General features: G+C 43.2%; 1 protein-coding gene across 6 annotated transcripts in view; it reads right to left on the bottom strand.

Moving 5' to 3' along the window:
- The window catches only part of LRP1B (LDL receptor related protein 1B), a 671,639-nt gene extending 659,894 nt beyond the window's left edge, over positions 1-11,745 (bottom strand). For all 6 annotated transcript variants that reach the window (XM_027900055.1, XM_027900058.1, XM_027900056.1 and 3 more), the window contains exon 1: positions 11,575-11,745. In XM_027900055.1, coding sequence (XP_027755856.1) covers positions 11,575-11,656 — 82 coding nt within the window. In that variant the 5' untranslated portion in view covers positions 11,657-11,745. The remainder of the gene's footprint in view (positions 1-11,574) is intronic.
- Positions 11,746-17,376: the final 5,631 nt, after the last annotated feature.

Below are 17,376 nucleotides of genomic sequence, written 5' to 3'. Positions count from 1 at the left end.
TAAAGATCAGACCACTCCACCAAATACAGGTTTGAGGTATGTACTTATGTTAAATATAACCAATTGCTTTAAAGGGCAATGATTTCCACAGCGCAAAGTTCACATAAATTTTCCCTCAAGTCCCAAATGCAAACACTGTCTGCAAAGTCCACACACTTTGTATTTCACCAAAGCTTTGCAGAATACATTTAACATAAGAGAAAACAGAGTTAGGTTTTACTTTTCACTTCATCTTTTTTGACAGAAAGGTGTCAATAGAAAGGTGCCAACAGGAAAGCTGGCTGCAGCCCATGCAGCTTTATTATGGAAGTATGGGAGGATCACTTTGTTATTAAAACATCACTGGACTACTGCTGACTTCCTTTTCTTCCTCCTTACAGTGGTAGTGATTTCTATTGGGATGAGTTACTTTAAACCTTCACTTATTTATCAGTGGAGGGGAAAAAAGAGGAATTCTGTAAGTCTAGAATAAGGCAGGTGAATATAAAATACACCCATGCAGACCTGAAGTCCCACAGTGAGCTACCATTCATTTCTACAAAAATTAGATCAGGATCATCCATGAACTCTCCACTAATACACTCATTCCCAAAAGTAAGTGCTTCAAGAAGGCTCCTGTATTTTCAGGAAAGAAAGAGAGAAGAGTTGTTGATTTCCCCATGGCTTATAGAAGACAATACTTGCACATAGCAAATATCGCTGCTTATCTCTTCACGTGTTCCGAAATACAAGTTTTCTTTTGGTTCAGCACCACTTTGGAAGCCGTCAGGGTTTTCTGGCCACTGGACATGGCCTTTCTTGCTCCCTATCAAATTAAACAGTCCCGTCACTTAACAAGTAACCCTTCCCCATTCACTGCTAGTTTGTTTGTTTCCCTGCAGCTGCATTTCCCTCCATTCAACAGGCACCTGTATCATCAAAAGCTGCTACTCTGTGATGAGCTCTGCAGCACCCGGTCACCTGAAGCTGTAAGGGATTTTCCCAGGCATGAGATTTTGCAAATTTGATTCAGAAAAAGAAAAAAAAGAAAAAAAGAAAAATGAGATAGAAATATAGAAATCCTACTCGAGGCAAAATAAGAATTCACAATGAGAAATCAGATGCTCCTGAGGTATCCATTGACACACAAGCATTCAAAGATTTCCACTCTGGTGAGGCAACTTTTCCACTCAACACAGAAGAACAGGATAGCAAATGGAATGAAACACAGTGACTTTTTTTTTTAAACTAGTTGTGTGCATTCACAACCAGGCAGTGGTAACCGCTTAGAGATGATCACCCTCAACAAGCAGGTATTTCCTCCCCAAAATCAGCAGAACAGTGCAGTCATCAGCTGACTGCAAGAGCAAGCACTCTGCTATGTTAATTTACTCCTAGGACCACACCAAGGACATGCTGTGCTATCTTTAGAAAAAACTGGCTACCGTGGGGCGAAGCAGACTGTTGATGTATTAAGCTCTGACATTTCTCATTAAGATATATAAACTTGTGGAAGACACTCTCTTAAATTTGCATATTTGCATCATGCTTTTCACAGACACATAAACAGCCTCTAATGCACTTAGATTACTTTGAGTTGCTGGATTAGCAGAAGCAGGATCCGAGTTGCGCCCCACCTACCAGCTCCTCAGCACTCATTTTATGCAAATGCTTTTAGTTACGCTCCCAAAACTCACAGCCACTTATTAAGTTCTCCTGAATTTTGAAGCTTTTTACTGATAGTCTTTGGAGCACCAGTCAACAGCAGAATGGCAATCACTGCGAGTTTAGTTATGTTACATCTCTTTGTGAGGCACTTTTGACACAGTGTGACACCACCGGGAAAAGACAGGCCACCAATTAATGTTAATCAGCGTGGTTTCATCAAGGAGCATTTAACAATTCTGACATAAAATCATAACATGGTTCATACACTCATTACTGAACACCACTAATTGGTATAGGGAGTTCTGCTGTTTAAAAAAAAAAAAAAAAAACCCACACAGAAAAACCCATATGAATTGCTCCAAAAATATTTCACAGCTAAGGTAGCAATGGCATTAGAAATACAAGCAGGTTTTCTACACTTGAATGTGCTTTAAATACTGAGCCTCACAGTTTGTATCAGAGCTGTATTTCACAATTTTGTCATCATCTGTTGACAACCATCTGCTTCAAACTTCTTACCGCCCCAAGAGTCGCCAAAATTGGATATTGATAGAGAGAATTTCTGCACAGAAAGGAAACTATTCACAGGACAAAGTAAGTGGCAAAGGCTGGAGACCTGGACACACATGCCTGGAAATCTGAGGGAAATAAATAAGAAAATTATAGAAACCTTGGTCTGACACTCTCCGGTGATATTACTGGAGATGCAGTTCACAGGTCTCTGAAAACGTAGAAGTGGCAGATTAGCTGACACCAATTCTCCAGAGGAGTATAATCTACGGAGTAAATAGGTAATATTGTGTACTGTCAACTCTGTTCAAGTCACAGCCATAGGAAACTCAGAGAAAGAAATGTAACACAGCAAGTGCAAGCCAAGGAATTCATTCAGAAGGGTCTGTACATACACGCTGACCTGAACAGCTTGCTCCAATTTGCAGAAGTGTGATAATGGGCCACTCAGGTCAGGGCGTAAGATTTTGCCTGCTCAAAAGAGCCCTGGTGTTCGTGGCTTTGCTGTGCTTAGCAACACACCTTTCATGGCTCTCCCTGTATGTCCAAGGTTTCATATAGATATGTAGACACACACAACATATTCCCACAGAAGTGGATTACAGCAGCCCTAGAGCATCACCTGCTGCAGCTCAGCTGAGGCTCCAAGGCACTGCCTGCAAAACATCTCCTTGTTCCCACACAGCCTTGCTTTGTTTCTGCCAAAGGCATAACAGCAATTCAACCCAACAAGCTGCGGGCCTGGGACGGTGCTTTAGTTTTTGCTCTTCCATGGTCTCGACCTACTTCATCTCCCTTCCATATGATTTAAAGCTGCAGTCTCAAGTGCTCTGCCCAAGACTACTTACAGTAAGACACTCCTATGAAGAAACCATTCACTGTTACCATCCTGTCTGTAATCTAAATATAAAAACAAAACACTTGGCTTAGACTGTGGCCCCCCAGGGGAACAAACTCCATTTTGCAGCCTTCCTCCATTGCTTCTAGTCCTTAGCTCCCACTGCCTGCAGAGATCCCTCAAAAAAAGCAAGTTCAATACGGTGACACAACATAAGCCTTGCTTTTAAACCGAGTGTTCCTGATGATCTTGGAAGTCAGGACAGTTTCGCTCCAGGAGGTACATGAATACCAGCAATGGAGAACACACAGGCTTGACCCACCCCTAGTTATGCTTTTATTAAATACTGCTGGAAAAACAGCTATTTTAAGATAGGTTTCAAAAGAAAGTCAAGCTTGCTCATCCCTAGATAAGCCTGCAAACATTCATAGGGAACCAATGTGCTGCATGAAAAGGTACCACCACCTTTATATTCCTTCCACATCTCCAAAACCAAGATACATTTTTCATCATGAAAAGTGCAGCGCTTCATCCAGAGGGCCAGCAGTGTATTACTTCATCTGTATTGCACAGAACCAGGTTTAACTAACCTAACGACTTCCAGGTAATAAACCATACACATCTTGCCATATTGAGCTGTCTGGAATTTCCTCTGGTCCTCTGACTTCGTGGGAAGGTGGTTTCTTTGCAAAAATCAAAATTTTACATGAGAACTTATCAATTTAGCTTTACTAGAAATAACTTATGTAATAACTCCTCTTCTAGAGGATTGCTACAAACTCAGAAGGGAGAAGTAATCCCACATTCCATCCACCTGTTTTAAAATTTGACGTGAGAAATATAAAAGTGGCTTTGGTTTAGGAAACCCAGGCAAAACTGAATGAAATATTGAAATAAAAAATATTGAAAGAACTAGATATTTCTTGCGTAAGAGTCATGGGACAAAACAGAAAATATAATTTAATTGAAGGTCCTCTAATTGAGAGTTTCCTGTGAAATTTTAATAAAACGGTCTAAAGTTCCCTTACATTTACATGCAACCTGATTCTATAACCAGCAAGGACAAAACAAAGAATCCATTAACATCAGTGGTCTACATTCAGCTCTGAAGTCTATTTGTTTATCATAGCCAAATGTAAATAAAAACTGTTCTCCTCCAGAGAAGAAAGAGTCTCACTGCCAAATGACACACTTTCATTTCATAAGCACACAGTTTTACACAAATATCAATATACTTTGGGTAAATCAGAGTGTGTTTGCAGATGCAAAAGAGCATCCAACTAGCAATGAACTTTCTTTGCTCTCTCCTCCTTTATCTTCACAGTATTTGCAAGCAAAAAGAGGCAGGTGTTTTGTGGAAACCTAACTATCATCTAGAAAATTACTGCTATTTTCATCTTCTTCTTGCATTACTGTAACTTTTTTACACCTTTTTATGACTAAACAATACTACAGCATTTCTAAAAAAAAAGAAAAAAAAAAGATACACTGACAATGGACGTATCATATATGGAAGGGTTTTGGTACTTCCAGTGCCTTAGAATTATTCAAAAGAACTGCATTTGAGGAAAAACACTTTCCTGAATGTTAAGGGAGGTGGTAACCCAAGTGTTCTTCACCATATCACAGCCTCTGAGAACCTTATAAGCAACCCAAACTATCTGACAATATCAGAATTGTATTTTAAAAACGGCTGACAAGATATTTGCCCTAGTTTGCAGGTGAGTAAATTAAAATCATAAAGCATTATATGAAAGCCACATGGGTATTTCTGTGGGGTGTGTGTACATGTTCACCGAACAGCCTCCTGGACAGAACACCTCACATAAAAACACTGCCTTTGCAGAGCATTGCATCAGCATTTGTCTTGTACATGGTCTATTCCCATTCCAGTCTATCACTGGAAAAACCCCAACTGCACATTTAATTCTCTTTGCCCATTCGAGGGAAGACAATAATAGTGAATCTTATTAATTGCTATTAAAAACAGAGCTCTGTGGCAGTGAAAACTTTGAGGAATTACAGATATTATTCCGAAAGCTTAACTTTTATCTTCTAGCACTTATCCTACCGCACTGGCAGCACATTTGTTCAATCGTGCCATGCCCAAAAATTAGCAAGGGATGTCCTACTGACAATCAGGCAATAGATAGTCCAAAACACACTGACATTACCAAGAAAAGGAAATAGGTACATTCCTGTTCCTGAAGCGAAGCTGAGTTCCAACAGTTTGGCTCCTCTGGAAGGCCACATCACTCAGCAGGAAGCAGCAGGAGAGGTGTTTAGGGACACCGGGCGGGTTGGGAAAGCGCATTTCGGGGTTCAACGTACCATGTCTGGAACTCGTAACACTGTAATCTGTTTTTCCGCCTCAGAGAACGAGACTGTATTTCTGGCTGAATGGAAATAAAAATCTCCAGGCGTGCCTCATTTCCACACTGGCATTACATCACCTTTAAAAAGCCCCATTACTTAACAGCACACTCTACATATCTCAGTGTTTTGTTATTAATACACCACTGCAATTTATTGCAAAATGGTCAATAAAAACGTGGTTGCTAAAGAGACATACAGCCTTCTCCCCAGCATCCAGCTCCACCCTCGGATTGGTAGGGTTCATAAACACCACACAGAGAGACCAATTTCAATTCTATATTTACATACTGCTTGGGAAGCAATGACATAGATAATAACAAAATATAATAGTCCCATATAACACTTTCCAGGTACAGAGAAAAATCTTATTCCTGCTACGAGGATCTTGCAAATTAAATGAGATTAATAATATAGTGAACATATTACTGGCAAAAGCATGTGTTTGTCTCTAATGATCCTTCCCAGTTCCCATTAAATCTAATTAAAAGGCACTGACTGAGTTTTATTGGAATTCCATTAGTGAGGTCCAATCCTGCTCTCACACAGCCTGGCACCCATGGGAAACATCCCTTGCCCAGCCTGCAGAGGCTCTGGAGCATCCTCACATACAGGAGGGGAAGGTGCCCTGTCAGCAGGATCAGGGCTGGGCTGGGCAGCTGATTTTACAGGAATGGGTCCTGGTTATTTCTCTTGACCGACTGCCTAATAAGGAAGGGTTTTACCACTGTAAAGCACTATGTTTTGATACATGCTGGGAATTTTTCCCATTATGGTCAACAACTGACTAGTTAGCTGGAATAAATTTACAAATATTTTCATCTCTTCATAGATATAATTTAAGAGGGAAAAAAAATCAACTTCTTTAATTAAAAAACAAACTAGTGGGTTGGACAGAAGGTGCAAAGTCATTATTTGAGTAATTATATTTTAAAAAAACCCCAATTAGTTCCTAATTGCACTTACAAATTTAAGACCTAGATCTGCAATGTCTACACGTAGCCCAAACTGACATTAAATACAGACTCAATAGTCTGGATGACTTGCATAAAAGTAGCCAAGTTCTGCTATTTTCATCTTCACTGTTCATCATTAAGAATGTTTTGGGTAAGTGCAATTAAAATTAGTTCTCTAAGCAAAAATTTTTAATTGCATTTGAAGAACAAGACTATTAAACAACAGATTAATACATAAAAAACTAGGAAGAAGCAACAACATGCTGGGATTCCAAATATGCTACTGTAACAAAAACAACGTTCTATTATCTAAATTACCAGCATTTCTAGAGAAAGCCATCATTCTAAATTTATGAGTTAAAATGACGTATGTCCTTAGAGCCACTGCGGTGAAGAGAAGCCTGTTTCCTTCAGCTGCAACTAAAAGGACCTGTAAGGAGGTGCTAGAGGAACACACACGCGCTTCCAATCTGCAGACTGAAGCCAATGTGAGTTTTGCCACTTCAAATGCAGAAGGATCGGGGTCCATATGAACCTCAAAGGTATGGCATATGCTCAGATTTACATAGCAGCAGTCACGGAACACTTCAAAAGCAGCACTGTGTGAAGCAAGAGCTTCTCTCCGAGTCTTTGGAGGACAGCTACTTCAGCATGCCAGAGCATCAGCAGAAGCTCTATGATAAATTAGTAAAAGGTTTGCTCCAGAACAAGTTTACATATAGCCTTTTCACATCAAACACCTAATTTTGGACTTCGAAATGCATCTTACCCTTTAAATACTTTGTGTGTTTCTACCGTTTCCTTTTTTATTAAACTACAGCTCTTCAGTACCTCTGAACTCGAGAGAACAACCCAGGTAAGAGAAAACACGCGTGTCTGTTCACAGAAACCCACACAAAGAGCTTGCTCAGGCTCCAGAAGTGTCAGGGGTTTGTTTGTGTGAGGACATACACACACCACTGAGTGCCTACAAAACCAACCAGCCACTGAAAGCGCACTTGTGGACATCTCCCACGATTTCTGTCTCCAATTTACCCTTATCACACATCCTACCATGTAGTGTCCCAAATTCCTCTACATATTTTCACCCACCTCTGTCATTTTACCTGCCCAACGACAGGCAAGTTCTTATGTAACATTGTTCTTTAGGGTAAAAAAATAAACACCGAAGTCACTATGACCTTGGAGGCATCTCTTTTGCATGTAAGATACTGACACTTATTATCCTAGGCTCAGGACATAACCAACTTAGCTATTGGAACATACACCTCTGTAGTACAGCACAGAAACAGCTTTTTCAGGGTTTTTAAGAATACTTTCCAACAGATGGCCAAGCTGGAGCTCAGTCTGGTGAAGTACAGCAGTGCTGGTACACCCAGGTTCCAAAATAAAGCTACTAATAATGAGGTGGTTGTAAAGCCTCCTGATGTAGTCAGTGTCACCCGCTGCGACACCTCACCAGGGAACAAAGGCCATCGGCAGTTATCCCAAGGAGATAAATTTATTTTACCTGTTCTGTGTTTTTGCTGCAGGGGGGAGTAATCCAAACTCACATCAGCCTAACCTTAAGCCTGAAAAATTCCACTTCAAGGTAATTTGCTTCCAGCTTTCACTTAAATGTGGTCAAAGGACACCACGAAAACAATAAATTCCCTGCTAAGTGGAATGAAGACAGAAGTTCTGGAAGTGTTTGCTACTCCAGAGAGGAGTAGCATTCACTAAGAGTTGTCTTTCCTTCTTTAAAACAGCTTTTAAATTATGACAAAGCCCAATTTAATGTGTGATATCATCCAGGGAACTTAAGTTTTAAGTTATGTGACAACATTTTCCCATCTCGTGTAAAGTCTCCCTTTGCAGGAGCATCTCTTGCAAGACTTTGTTGATGAGCTGTTTCACCACACCAGCTCCTGCAGGGGTTTTTTTAGCTCCCAAACACTAAAACCAGATGTGAAAGAATCCACAGTGAGAGGGTGGCTCAGGGCTGCCGACAGGGATGATGTGACACCAAAAACCAGGCACAAAGCGAGGCAGCAGTTCCATCACAGACAGCAAGTCGATTCATAACGAGCAATGCAACCCATTAATACTGGTGTGGATACACATCTCACTGACAACACCACCCGCTTGTGGAGATTATCCAATCAAGCTCCCATTATCTGGGGCATCTATGTAATTTGGATCTCCTCTAGGTAATCACGCCAATTAGTACAGTGGATCCATGTAACGCTGCTCACAGCGGCAGAGACACAAAAATCAAACGGGGATGATAGAAAAGGGGTGTAGGAGCCCAGGCACGGAGCCAGGGTGAAGCTCCAAGGCTGGGGAGAGCCGTGGGAAGGAAACACGCCCACCACAACCACAGAGCACCGACGGGACCTGTGAAGTTCCCCTGCACGTCTGTGGGGAGAGCAGGTTAACAAATGTGTTCTCAGCTTCCCGAGCTGTTAGCAAGGTTTTTCTCAGGCTTCTGAAATTCATTTGTTGCAGTTATCCTCTGAAGGAGCTGCAACTGTTGCAAGGAATCTGGGTCCATCAGTCTCCTCAAGAAAAGACGGACTGAAGCAGAAGGAGAGGAAATCATACCTCTTTATGGCTTAAAGTGGCACAACCTCAGCTGCAGGACTTATCCCTTATCCTATCACACTCCTGGCTGGATTCCCTTTTACTCACTTCCTTTTCCCATCTCATTTCCAGCTCCCCATCTCCATGTCATTTTCTCTTCACAACGTTTTATATACATAAAATTAGAGGAGCTGTAACCTGGCTGAGGAAAGACCTGATAAGACTGGAAAAATTTAATTGTATTTCAAATGCAGAGAAAAGGTTTAGATAATTCAAACTTCAGCAGGGTTCCCCCCCACCTCTTCTTTCCCCCTCTGATGTTATCCACTGGTCTAACAGAAGGTGTTACCTCTCCCTACAGCACCTCACTAGTATTTTATATTACCATGGCTACCACAACATTGCTATTAACACAACCCATGACATTTTCCCAATTCTCTTATTACCAATGGCGAGTTTCGGTGCACTCCAAATTTCAGTGCCTTTCACATATATTAAGCTTAGAATGTTCCAGTGGCTCAGAATTTCCTTCTGTAAAGGAAAATCAGCTTGGTATGGTCAATAATTTTTGCACTGTATCATAAAGTTTATCTGATGTGCAAGTGTAATTCCCTTTTCTGGATGCCACATCCTGAATCCCTTTTAAGGTTGAGACCACTTGATTTTTTTTTTTTTTTTTTTTAACAAAATGCCTTTTAAGTCTTAATTTGTGCAGCACTCAGTTTTGATAAGACATGACATTATGATATGATGAGTTAGTTGATTCTAAGTAAATTTGATTTATCCCACTTTTTAGGCTGGTATGATTTACAAGGATGCTGCCTTTTAAGACAGGATTGATTTTAATATAGGCTGACAGCACTTTTTTTTTTTTTTTTTTTTTTTTTTTTTTTTTTTTTTTTTTTTTTTTTTTTTTTTTTTTTTTGTGAAACACTAAATCAGAGCAAGGTAACTATGAGGGAAAAAAAATGGAAAATGAAGCAAAATTTAAACACCAGAAATTAATATTCATGAATAATTGGCATTTACTTATCTCTATCAAGGAACACAGAGCGACAAATCAGTTTCCAGAACAATTCCACAAAATGTTTGGAAGTTTGATTTTTATTCATAAGATCAGATGCACACTAGAGCTGCTGAAATCTAATCTGACCATTCTGTGAATACCATGGAAAGTTCTTGAAATATTTTCCATCAAACAAGCACCACCACGACCACGAATCTTTGTGAACCAAAGCAAAAGCATATGTACTCTTCAGAAAACTGAAAAGATTTCCTAAGAGCCTTTCCTCTCTGGCTGCTCAAGTGTCATTCTGGGGAATACTATCCTCATTTCCTTGCAATATCCTTGTACCTTGTGATGCAGCGTTTTAAACAGGCAAGTTTGTGATGCAGCAGGAAGACTTTTCTCTTTGATAGGTAGTTATTTCTCATTTTTACAGCATGAATCACCTCTGTAATTCTGACAGATACATGAGAAAGGAACCGGAGAGGTTTGGTATTTCGGCTGAAGCAGAAATCTATACCCTAGACCGACTATCCAGACGCACTCGCACTCATTCGAACAAGTTGTAAGCAGTTAGTAAACAATTTAGGAGGTAGTGTGTACGTGATGGAGAGGAGCTGGATGTCTAACAGTGAGAATTCAAGGCTTTACAGAGTTACATTTCTAGTGAAATCCAGCTAAACCCACACAGACGGGGTACAACACCACCCAGGGCATCTCATTCATGAGAAGACGCAGTTTCTAAGCTGAAGGGCTACAATAAGCCGACAGACAGTTTTCTGATAGGCAGCGTTTTCTACAGTGGTAAGAAAACCTGAGTCAGAGCAGCACACTGCTGTTCTCGCACCTGAGCCGCACAGAAGGGGGACTCGGGCTGTACTTAGAAAATACCCAATTGAAACATCTCCCAGGAAAATAAGAGAGCTCTAGTGACTCTATAATAAGAGACATGAACCCCCGAGCCCCGCTCCGGATCAGAACCCTCCTGGATCAGAGACTTCTGAGGAGCAGCGCAGAGCTGGAAGTTCTGCGATCGCCCACCCCACCCCGCGGCTGCGGGACCCCCGAGCCCCCGCCCCGGCTCCCCCGAGCCCCGCTGCCCAAACCCAAGTTCAGGGACCGAGCGAGCGGCATATCGGGGAAAACTGAGGAGGGAACTTTTGGAAGGCTCGGGGAAGCGCAAGGCGCTCGCCGCTCCTGCGGCACCATCGCCACCTGGCCACGGGGCCGGCTCGGGGAGCCACGACCGGCACCGGGACGCTGCGGGGCAGCGGCGGGGGATGCCCGGAACGCACCCCGCGGGCAGTGCGCGGTGAGGCACCCCAGATCACTGCGGGACATCATCCCGCTCCTCACCTCCACATATATATACTCGTCGCCGCCGCCGCCGAGGGCTCGCCCCGCAGCCCAGTCGTGCGGGATCGCTGTGAGGGGAGCGCGGTGAGGGGAGCGCGATGAGGGGATCGCGGTGAGGGGAGAGCGGTGAGGGGATCGCGGTGAGGGGAGAGCGGTGAGGGGATCGGGGTGAGGGGAGCGCGGTGAGGGGGAATGGGAAGAGGGGAGCGCTCCGCGGCCGCGCCCGCCCCGCGCAAGGCGCCGAGGAGCAAAACTTATTCCCCGGGAGAAGCCGGTACCGGCGGGAAGTCCCGCTGCCCTCCACCCTTCCGCGGACGCGCCCTTACCTCCGCGGGCTGCCGCTGCCAGCGCCTCCGCGACGGGCGGTAATCCCCAGAGCGCCGCCAGCGCCAGGAGCAGCGCGGACATCGCGGCGGGAGCGAGGGAGGAGAGGCAGGAGCCCAGCCTGTCGGCCGCGGGTGCGGAGCGGCAGAGCCTGTGCGGGAGGAGCCGCGGGCACCGCCGGCACTTTGGAGCGCGGAGCGCGGCTGGGCTCGCCGCACGCAGCGAGCGGGCAGCGCGGGGCGCCGGCGGCCGGCAGCGCCGCGCTCCGCCCCGCACCGCCCCGCACCGCCCCGCGCACCGCCCTGCGCTGCCCCCGTACAGCCACGCACCGCCCCGCGCACCTCCCCGCCTGCACTGCCCCGCACGGTCACGCACCGCCCCGCTCACCGCCCTGCAGCGCCCAGCACCACCCAGCGCTGCCCCGCACAACCCCGCCCCGCACAGTCCCGCACGGCTCCGCACAGCTCCGCACACCGCCCCGTGTGCTGCCCCGCACTGCCCCGCACACCGTCCCGCACTGCCCCGCATCGCCCCGCACCGCCCAACGGGCTCAGCGCCAGGCGCGAAGCCGCTGCACGGGTTGCGCCCCTCAGCCCCTGTCCCTGTCCCCTCCTGCCTCTCCCGGGGCTGTGGGTTTTCTCTTAAAAATCTGAGGTGATTTTTTGGTTTTAAGTTCGTGAAGGGCAAATTCGCGAGAAGCTGGTGGGATTGGGGGGGGGGGGGTGAGTCAGCAAAAAGAAAAAGATTAAAAAAAAAAAAGAAACCCCGCAAGCCCATGTGCCATGTAAAGCTGCAGGGATGGCGGTGCTGAGGGAAGGGGATGCACGTCTTCGGGCTGTGGATGAAAAGTTGACGTCCAAAGCTGCTGTGCCAAACTTGACTTTGGTTAGTGATGCTTCACAGAATCATGGAAAGGTTTGGGTTGGAAGGGACCTTAGAGATCATCTCGTTCCCCTTCCCTGCCATGGGCAGGGACATATTCCACTAGACCATGCTGCTCCAAGCCCCATCCAACCTGGCCTTGAATGTGGCTTTTTTTTTTACTAATTCACAATGAAAGGAAGGGATCATACATACTACTTTAATAACACAATGCCATCTCTAAACACCAACGATTACTCAATTTACTGTAAGTGCTCTTATTCGTCTTGAGGTAGGTCTGAGCTCTCAGCCAATACTTGTTCACTGCTTTGGCTTTTGTGGTTTTACGTGAGGGTATTACCTTGAAATCATCCCATACCATAAACACAGTTTGATTATTGCAGCTTCTCACTGTTTTTGTTTTTTTTTTTTTTTAAACAGGGCGTTTAACGGGTGAAAGGTGCTAAAGCTTTTGCATCATCCTCAGATACCAGTTTTCTCCAAAGGCAGCCAGGCGCTAAAATTGACTGCTGAGACCTTCGCGTTCCAAGGGTAAAGCCTCAACTCTTTCACCTCCACCTTTATACCCACAGCACAGAACCTAAATATCTTTTATATGAACTAGTACAGCCAAGAGGCTTCCAGGGCCAGAAAGACCAAGTGATGCTGAAGGACAGAACAATACATAACCTAGGATAAATGTCAAAATATTTCATTAATTCTGTTAAGCTGCGGGAAGACCCTGTTGCCCAAGAATCGAAGAGCCCAGCCTGGGTCCCAGGGTCACCTCTGAGGTTCAGGGACTGGCAGGACTCACAGTAGGGTGCAGGTCACTTTACTACCGCAAACAATTTACACCCAAAGGGAAAAATATAGTTGGATCAAATTCTGCATTTAGCCACTGCCTTTAAAGCCCGTGTAATTCCCCTTCAGTCAATTAGTATTTATACAACCATAACTGAGCAGAATTATGGATCCCAGAGTAGAAAACCTTTGCTAATACAGAAACAGATCTGAATTAAGGCTAAAAAATCTGGCAGTGTCCATGGTCTTGGAAATCGGCTGTTTTTATAACCAAAATGAAGTCATGCTGAATGTCACATTGGAACATCATTCCACCATTGTTTATGGATGAGATTGCTCTGTGTCCTCCTGCAACCTCTCCAAGCTACCTACACAGCTCTTAGGCATTAACTGTGATTTTATTTGAGCAACCTTTTGCATTTCAAATCGGAAAATATGCAGATAGTAGAGCCAAGCGAGAAAATGTGTGAAGGAAAACAAGGGAATTCCAAGTTTTAAGGAACTCCTGCTTAAATCAGTGACATTTCCCACATGCCAGGACTGTCACATGGTATAAAGGCACATATTCACAGCGAACATGTTGTCCCAGAAGTCTCAGGATACAGAACTGTCTTTACAGAGCAGCCTTCTTTCATCTTGACTTCTTGCATCTTCTGCAAAAGTCTCAAAGTCTGCAAGGTTACAAGTGGTCATGCTTTCCCCCCAAACATTATCTGTTAATTGGCATGCTGCCCTTTCATGCCTCCTCACAAAAGCACCTCAACTAAAATCCTGGTTTTCAACCATCTAATTTGCTCCTTTTCATTCTTATTCCATACCCATTTAACAACAGTCCTCACTACTCTCCTTGAATAATTTCCTTTAATGATACGGTGCCATTTACTGCCCATTTTAAACATGAACATTTATGGGAGGCTTTGAAGAATTGATTGGTCCTGCTTTCAATACTGCCGATCACATATGCACATAAACTCATTAAAATATTTAAATAATATTCATAATAAAAGTCAATGACCTCCTTGTTTACAGGACATAAAGTGTCGATACAGAGTATGCAGCTAGAATTACGACTAAAAACCCAGTTACCTGCAAGTAATCATTTGTCAAATTGCTGCCTAAAAATGTAGCTTGCTTTAAGATAGTGCTATGAGGTGGTAATTCTCATAGAAGCCTGGTTTTCAAATACAGGCTGCTGCACAAATAAAAGTTGACCTTTGATAAATCGTTCCCCTCAGCATCATTTCCATTAAACATTGCTCTCTATGAAGTGATGCAAGAATGGGACATGTCTATATGATGGGATGGGACAAACTCAACAACGCTGTGAAAATACACAGAAGTAATTGTCACTCTCATATCTCATTTCCCCATCAAAGAAAACACTGCACCAAGACCTGTACAAAAGTTTTAATGTATATCTTCCAGGAATAAACCTAAAAGCATTTGCTGAAGTGACTGGAATCCAAGCGGTGTCTGAACATGTATTATAATTCAGATGCCTTAAGCAACCCCCTGCTGTATGACATGCTTTTCCTAAACCTCAGACTTGGGGAAAAAAAAAAAAAAAAGAATGGCTATTTTTTGCTGGAAGCAGTTTCTTCATTTCCAGCCTCCCTGCTGTTGTTTGCAGGCACACAACTTTGCTCAGATTTCTGCGTGGTGGCTGAAGGCTGAGACATGCAGGGCGAGTGGCAGGTACACAGAGCAGGAACCAGACTGGTTTGTCAAGTGTTTGTTGAAGTCTCCAGTCACTCCCATTTGACAGAACCAAACCAGAAGCACTGGGGAGTTGAACAGAGAGCAGACAGAGAGGAGAGAGGCGGAAAGGTATTGAGGGAATCTCTTTTCCTTGTTACAGCCAGAAAAAAACTTACTTATATAGGAGACTGGAGTGAAGTGCTTGTTGGAAGTAAATTCAAAGTTAAAACTGCTGCTAGAGATCTGTTTGCACCTATGGTACTTTATAACTTCTTCCTTCTAATCAGAGTTATTAACTCTGACAAGTTAAATAAATTAATTCATCAAGCTATAGAATATTATGAAATCTCTTATTGAGATAAATTAAACAAAGTAGAACCAATCATTTGTACTCGCTGGTATAACACAACACAGGAATTTTAATCATCAGCAAAAGGTGATTCTGGCATTAGTCACTATGAAACTACCCTGATTGCATCACTGAATGTTGGGTTGTGCTGTTATTTATTGTGTGTCAGGCATGGCCTTCGAGTATCTGTGTGGGTAGGGATGGTCACCTTGATGATTCCCCCACTGCCTGATGAGACAGGGGCAGTAGGTGTGGAGGTTGCTGGCTATGTGTGCGGCCCTTTGGGGAGCATCACGAGTGCCCAACTGGGTTGCTAGGGAATGGTGCTGGCAGCCTGTCCAAAGGCAGTCGGGTGCCCTGCCCTGTCCCACCAGACAGAGAAAAGTTGCCAGGCAGCAGCTGACACAGGAGCAGAAAGAAGGGAGAAAGTATTTGAGAGAATCGAGAAGGGAAGAAAGACCAAAGATTAAAAAGAGAAAAAAAAAAGGAACAAAACCAGCCACCCTTTCTGAATTCAGGGGTTTGCATTACACGCTGTCCCTGCCGGGGAAAACATCCCTGAAGGAATTTTTCATTACTGCAGTGCAATGGTGGCTTCATTATTAAAGACTTTCTGAATGTGCATGTTCAACAGCTTGCAGGAAAGGTTCTCCATGTGAGTGATCTGTAATGTGTATATTTGCATACCAAGGGTCACGGAAGGAAATTTCTGCTTGGCATTCAAGGTGGTTTGGTGTGGCTTTGATACATAAATTGGGAGGTATTAAAAACCAATCAAAAAACCACTAAAAACAGGTCAGTGTGAAGACCTGCCTCACAAGTGCAACAATAAACGGGATAAGAAAATCTCAAAGTCCTAAACCTGGAATCCTTGAACTTAATCTGTTCTAATCTTCATCTTCCTAAAGAAATTCTCTTATATTACTTTTCTTGCAAAATGCAGGACCATACTCTGGTTCAGGTGAAATGCAGTGAACTGATGCAAGTCTGCTAAAGGGCAGCTCAACACCAGCTTGTGATACCCAGACATCTGCTCAGGACAAGTTACATTTTGTAGTTAACTGGGTATGCTTTAGCGAAGGCATAAATGGGAAATCTTAATGCTGATTGCAAGGTTTGTTTCTCATAAAAATAGGCTCATAAAAGTTATTAGAACAGAAAAGAACTCATCACCTTTTGAAGTCTGTTTAAAGGACAATTTGGGGGGGGGGGGGAAAGAAAGCATCTCTTCCAAAAGAAACTTCCAAATTATTTTATTATGTCATAAATTAAGGTGCTTTTATAAAATAGGCCCACTTCTTTACCTGCCATCCTGTTGTACTCAGTCATGCTGCACCCACATGCAGGGAGAGATCAAATTCATTTCCAATGACTGGAGTAGAAACCCCTTGTCCAAAAAAACTATGTTTATGGCCAGTGTTCAGAAAAAGTATGAAAAGTAGAAAAAAGGGAGAAAAATATTTTCAGTCTGTTTCAAACTCCCTCAGTAAAATTTTTGTCCAGACCATGGTGCATATTAGCCAGTTCAAACTACTTCTTTCTCCAGTTTATTCAAAAATGAATATATTTCATAGCTTCGAGAACCATAATAAAATTACCTTTGCTTAATAAAATGTGATTTTCCGAGACAGTGGACACCTGGAGATCATCTGACAAATACCCATGAGCACATCCTTATAGGTAATTATGAATTTATTCTACATCATTAGTCCTGAAGGTCCAGTTACTGAAATGATTGAGATTTGGACACCTAAGTGCCTCTACAGTACTACCAAAGGGTGGCAGAGAGAACCAGTCCTACCATTAGTGACTTTGGATTAATTCCATAGTTTATAGCATTCACACAGCACCTATTTAGAAACCTACATGAAAATTGCCTAAGGAGAGAACTCATCTCTTTTTTTATTAGATCTCAATGCAACCTATTTATGAAATTTTCAATTTCATCTTGTAAGTGTTGTGAAGTAAAGTGTACAGCTTTATCCACCTCTTTTATTTCCTAAACGCGGTATCAGGAATAACCTAGTGGGATCTTTCTCAGTGATAGCAAATTATTAAAATAATAATAATGCATAATGCATAATGTCATTCC

This window comes from Empidonax traillii, unplaced genomic scaffold (assembly GCF_003031625.1).
Source record: "Empidonax traillii isolate 1590-97213 ecotype Southwest subspecies unplaced genomic scaffold, ASM303162v1 scaffold702:size1046427, whole genome shotgun sequence".
In the NCBI taxonomy this organism is placed as follows: Eukaryota; Metazoa; Chordata; class Aves; order Passeriformes; family Tyrannidae; genus Empidonax; species Empidonax traillii.
The sequence above is the reverse complement of the archived record's forward strand: the minus strand, read 5'-3'. Positions and strand labels throughout refer to the sequence as shown.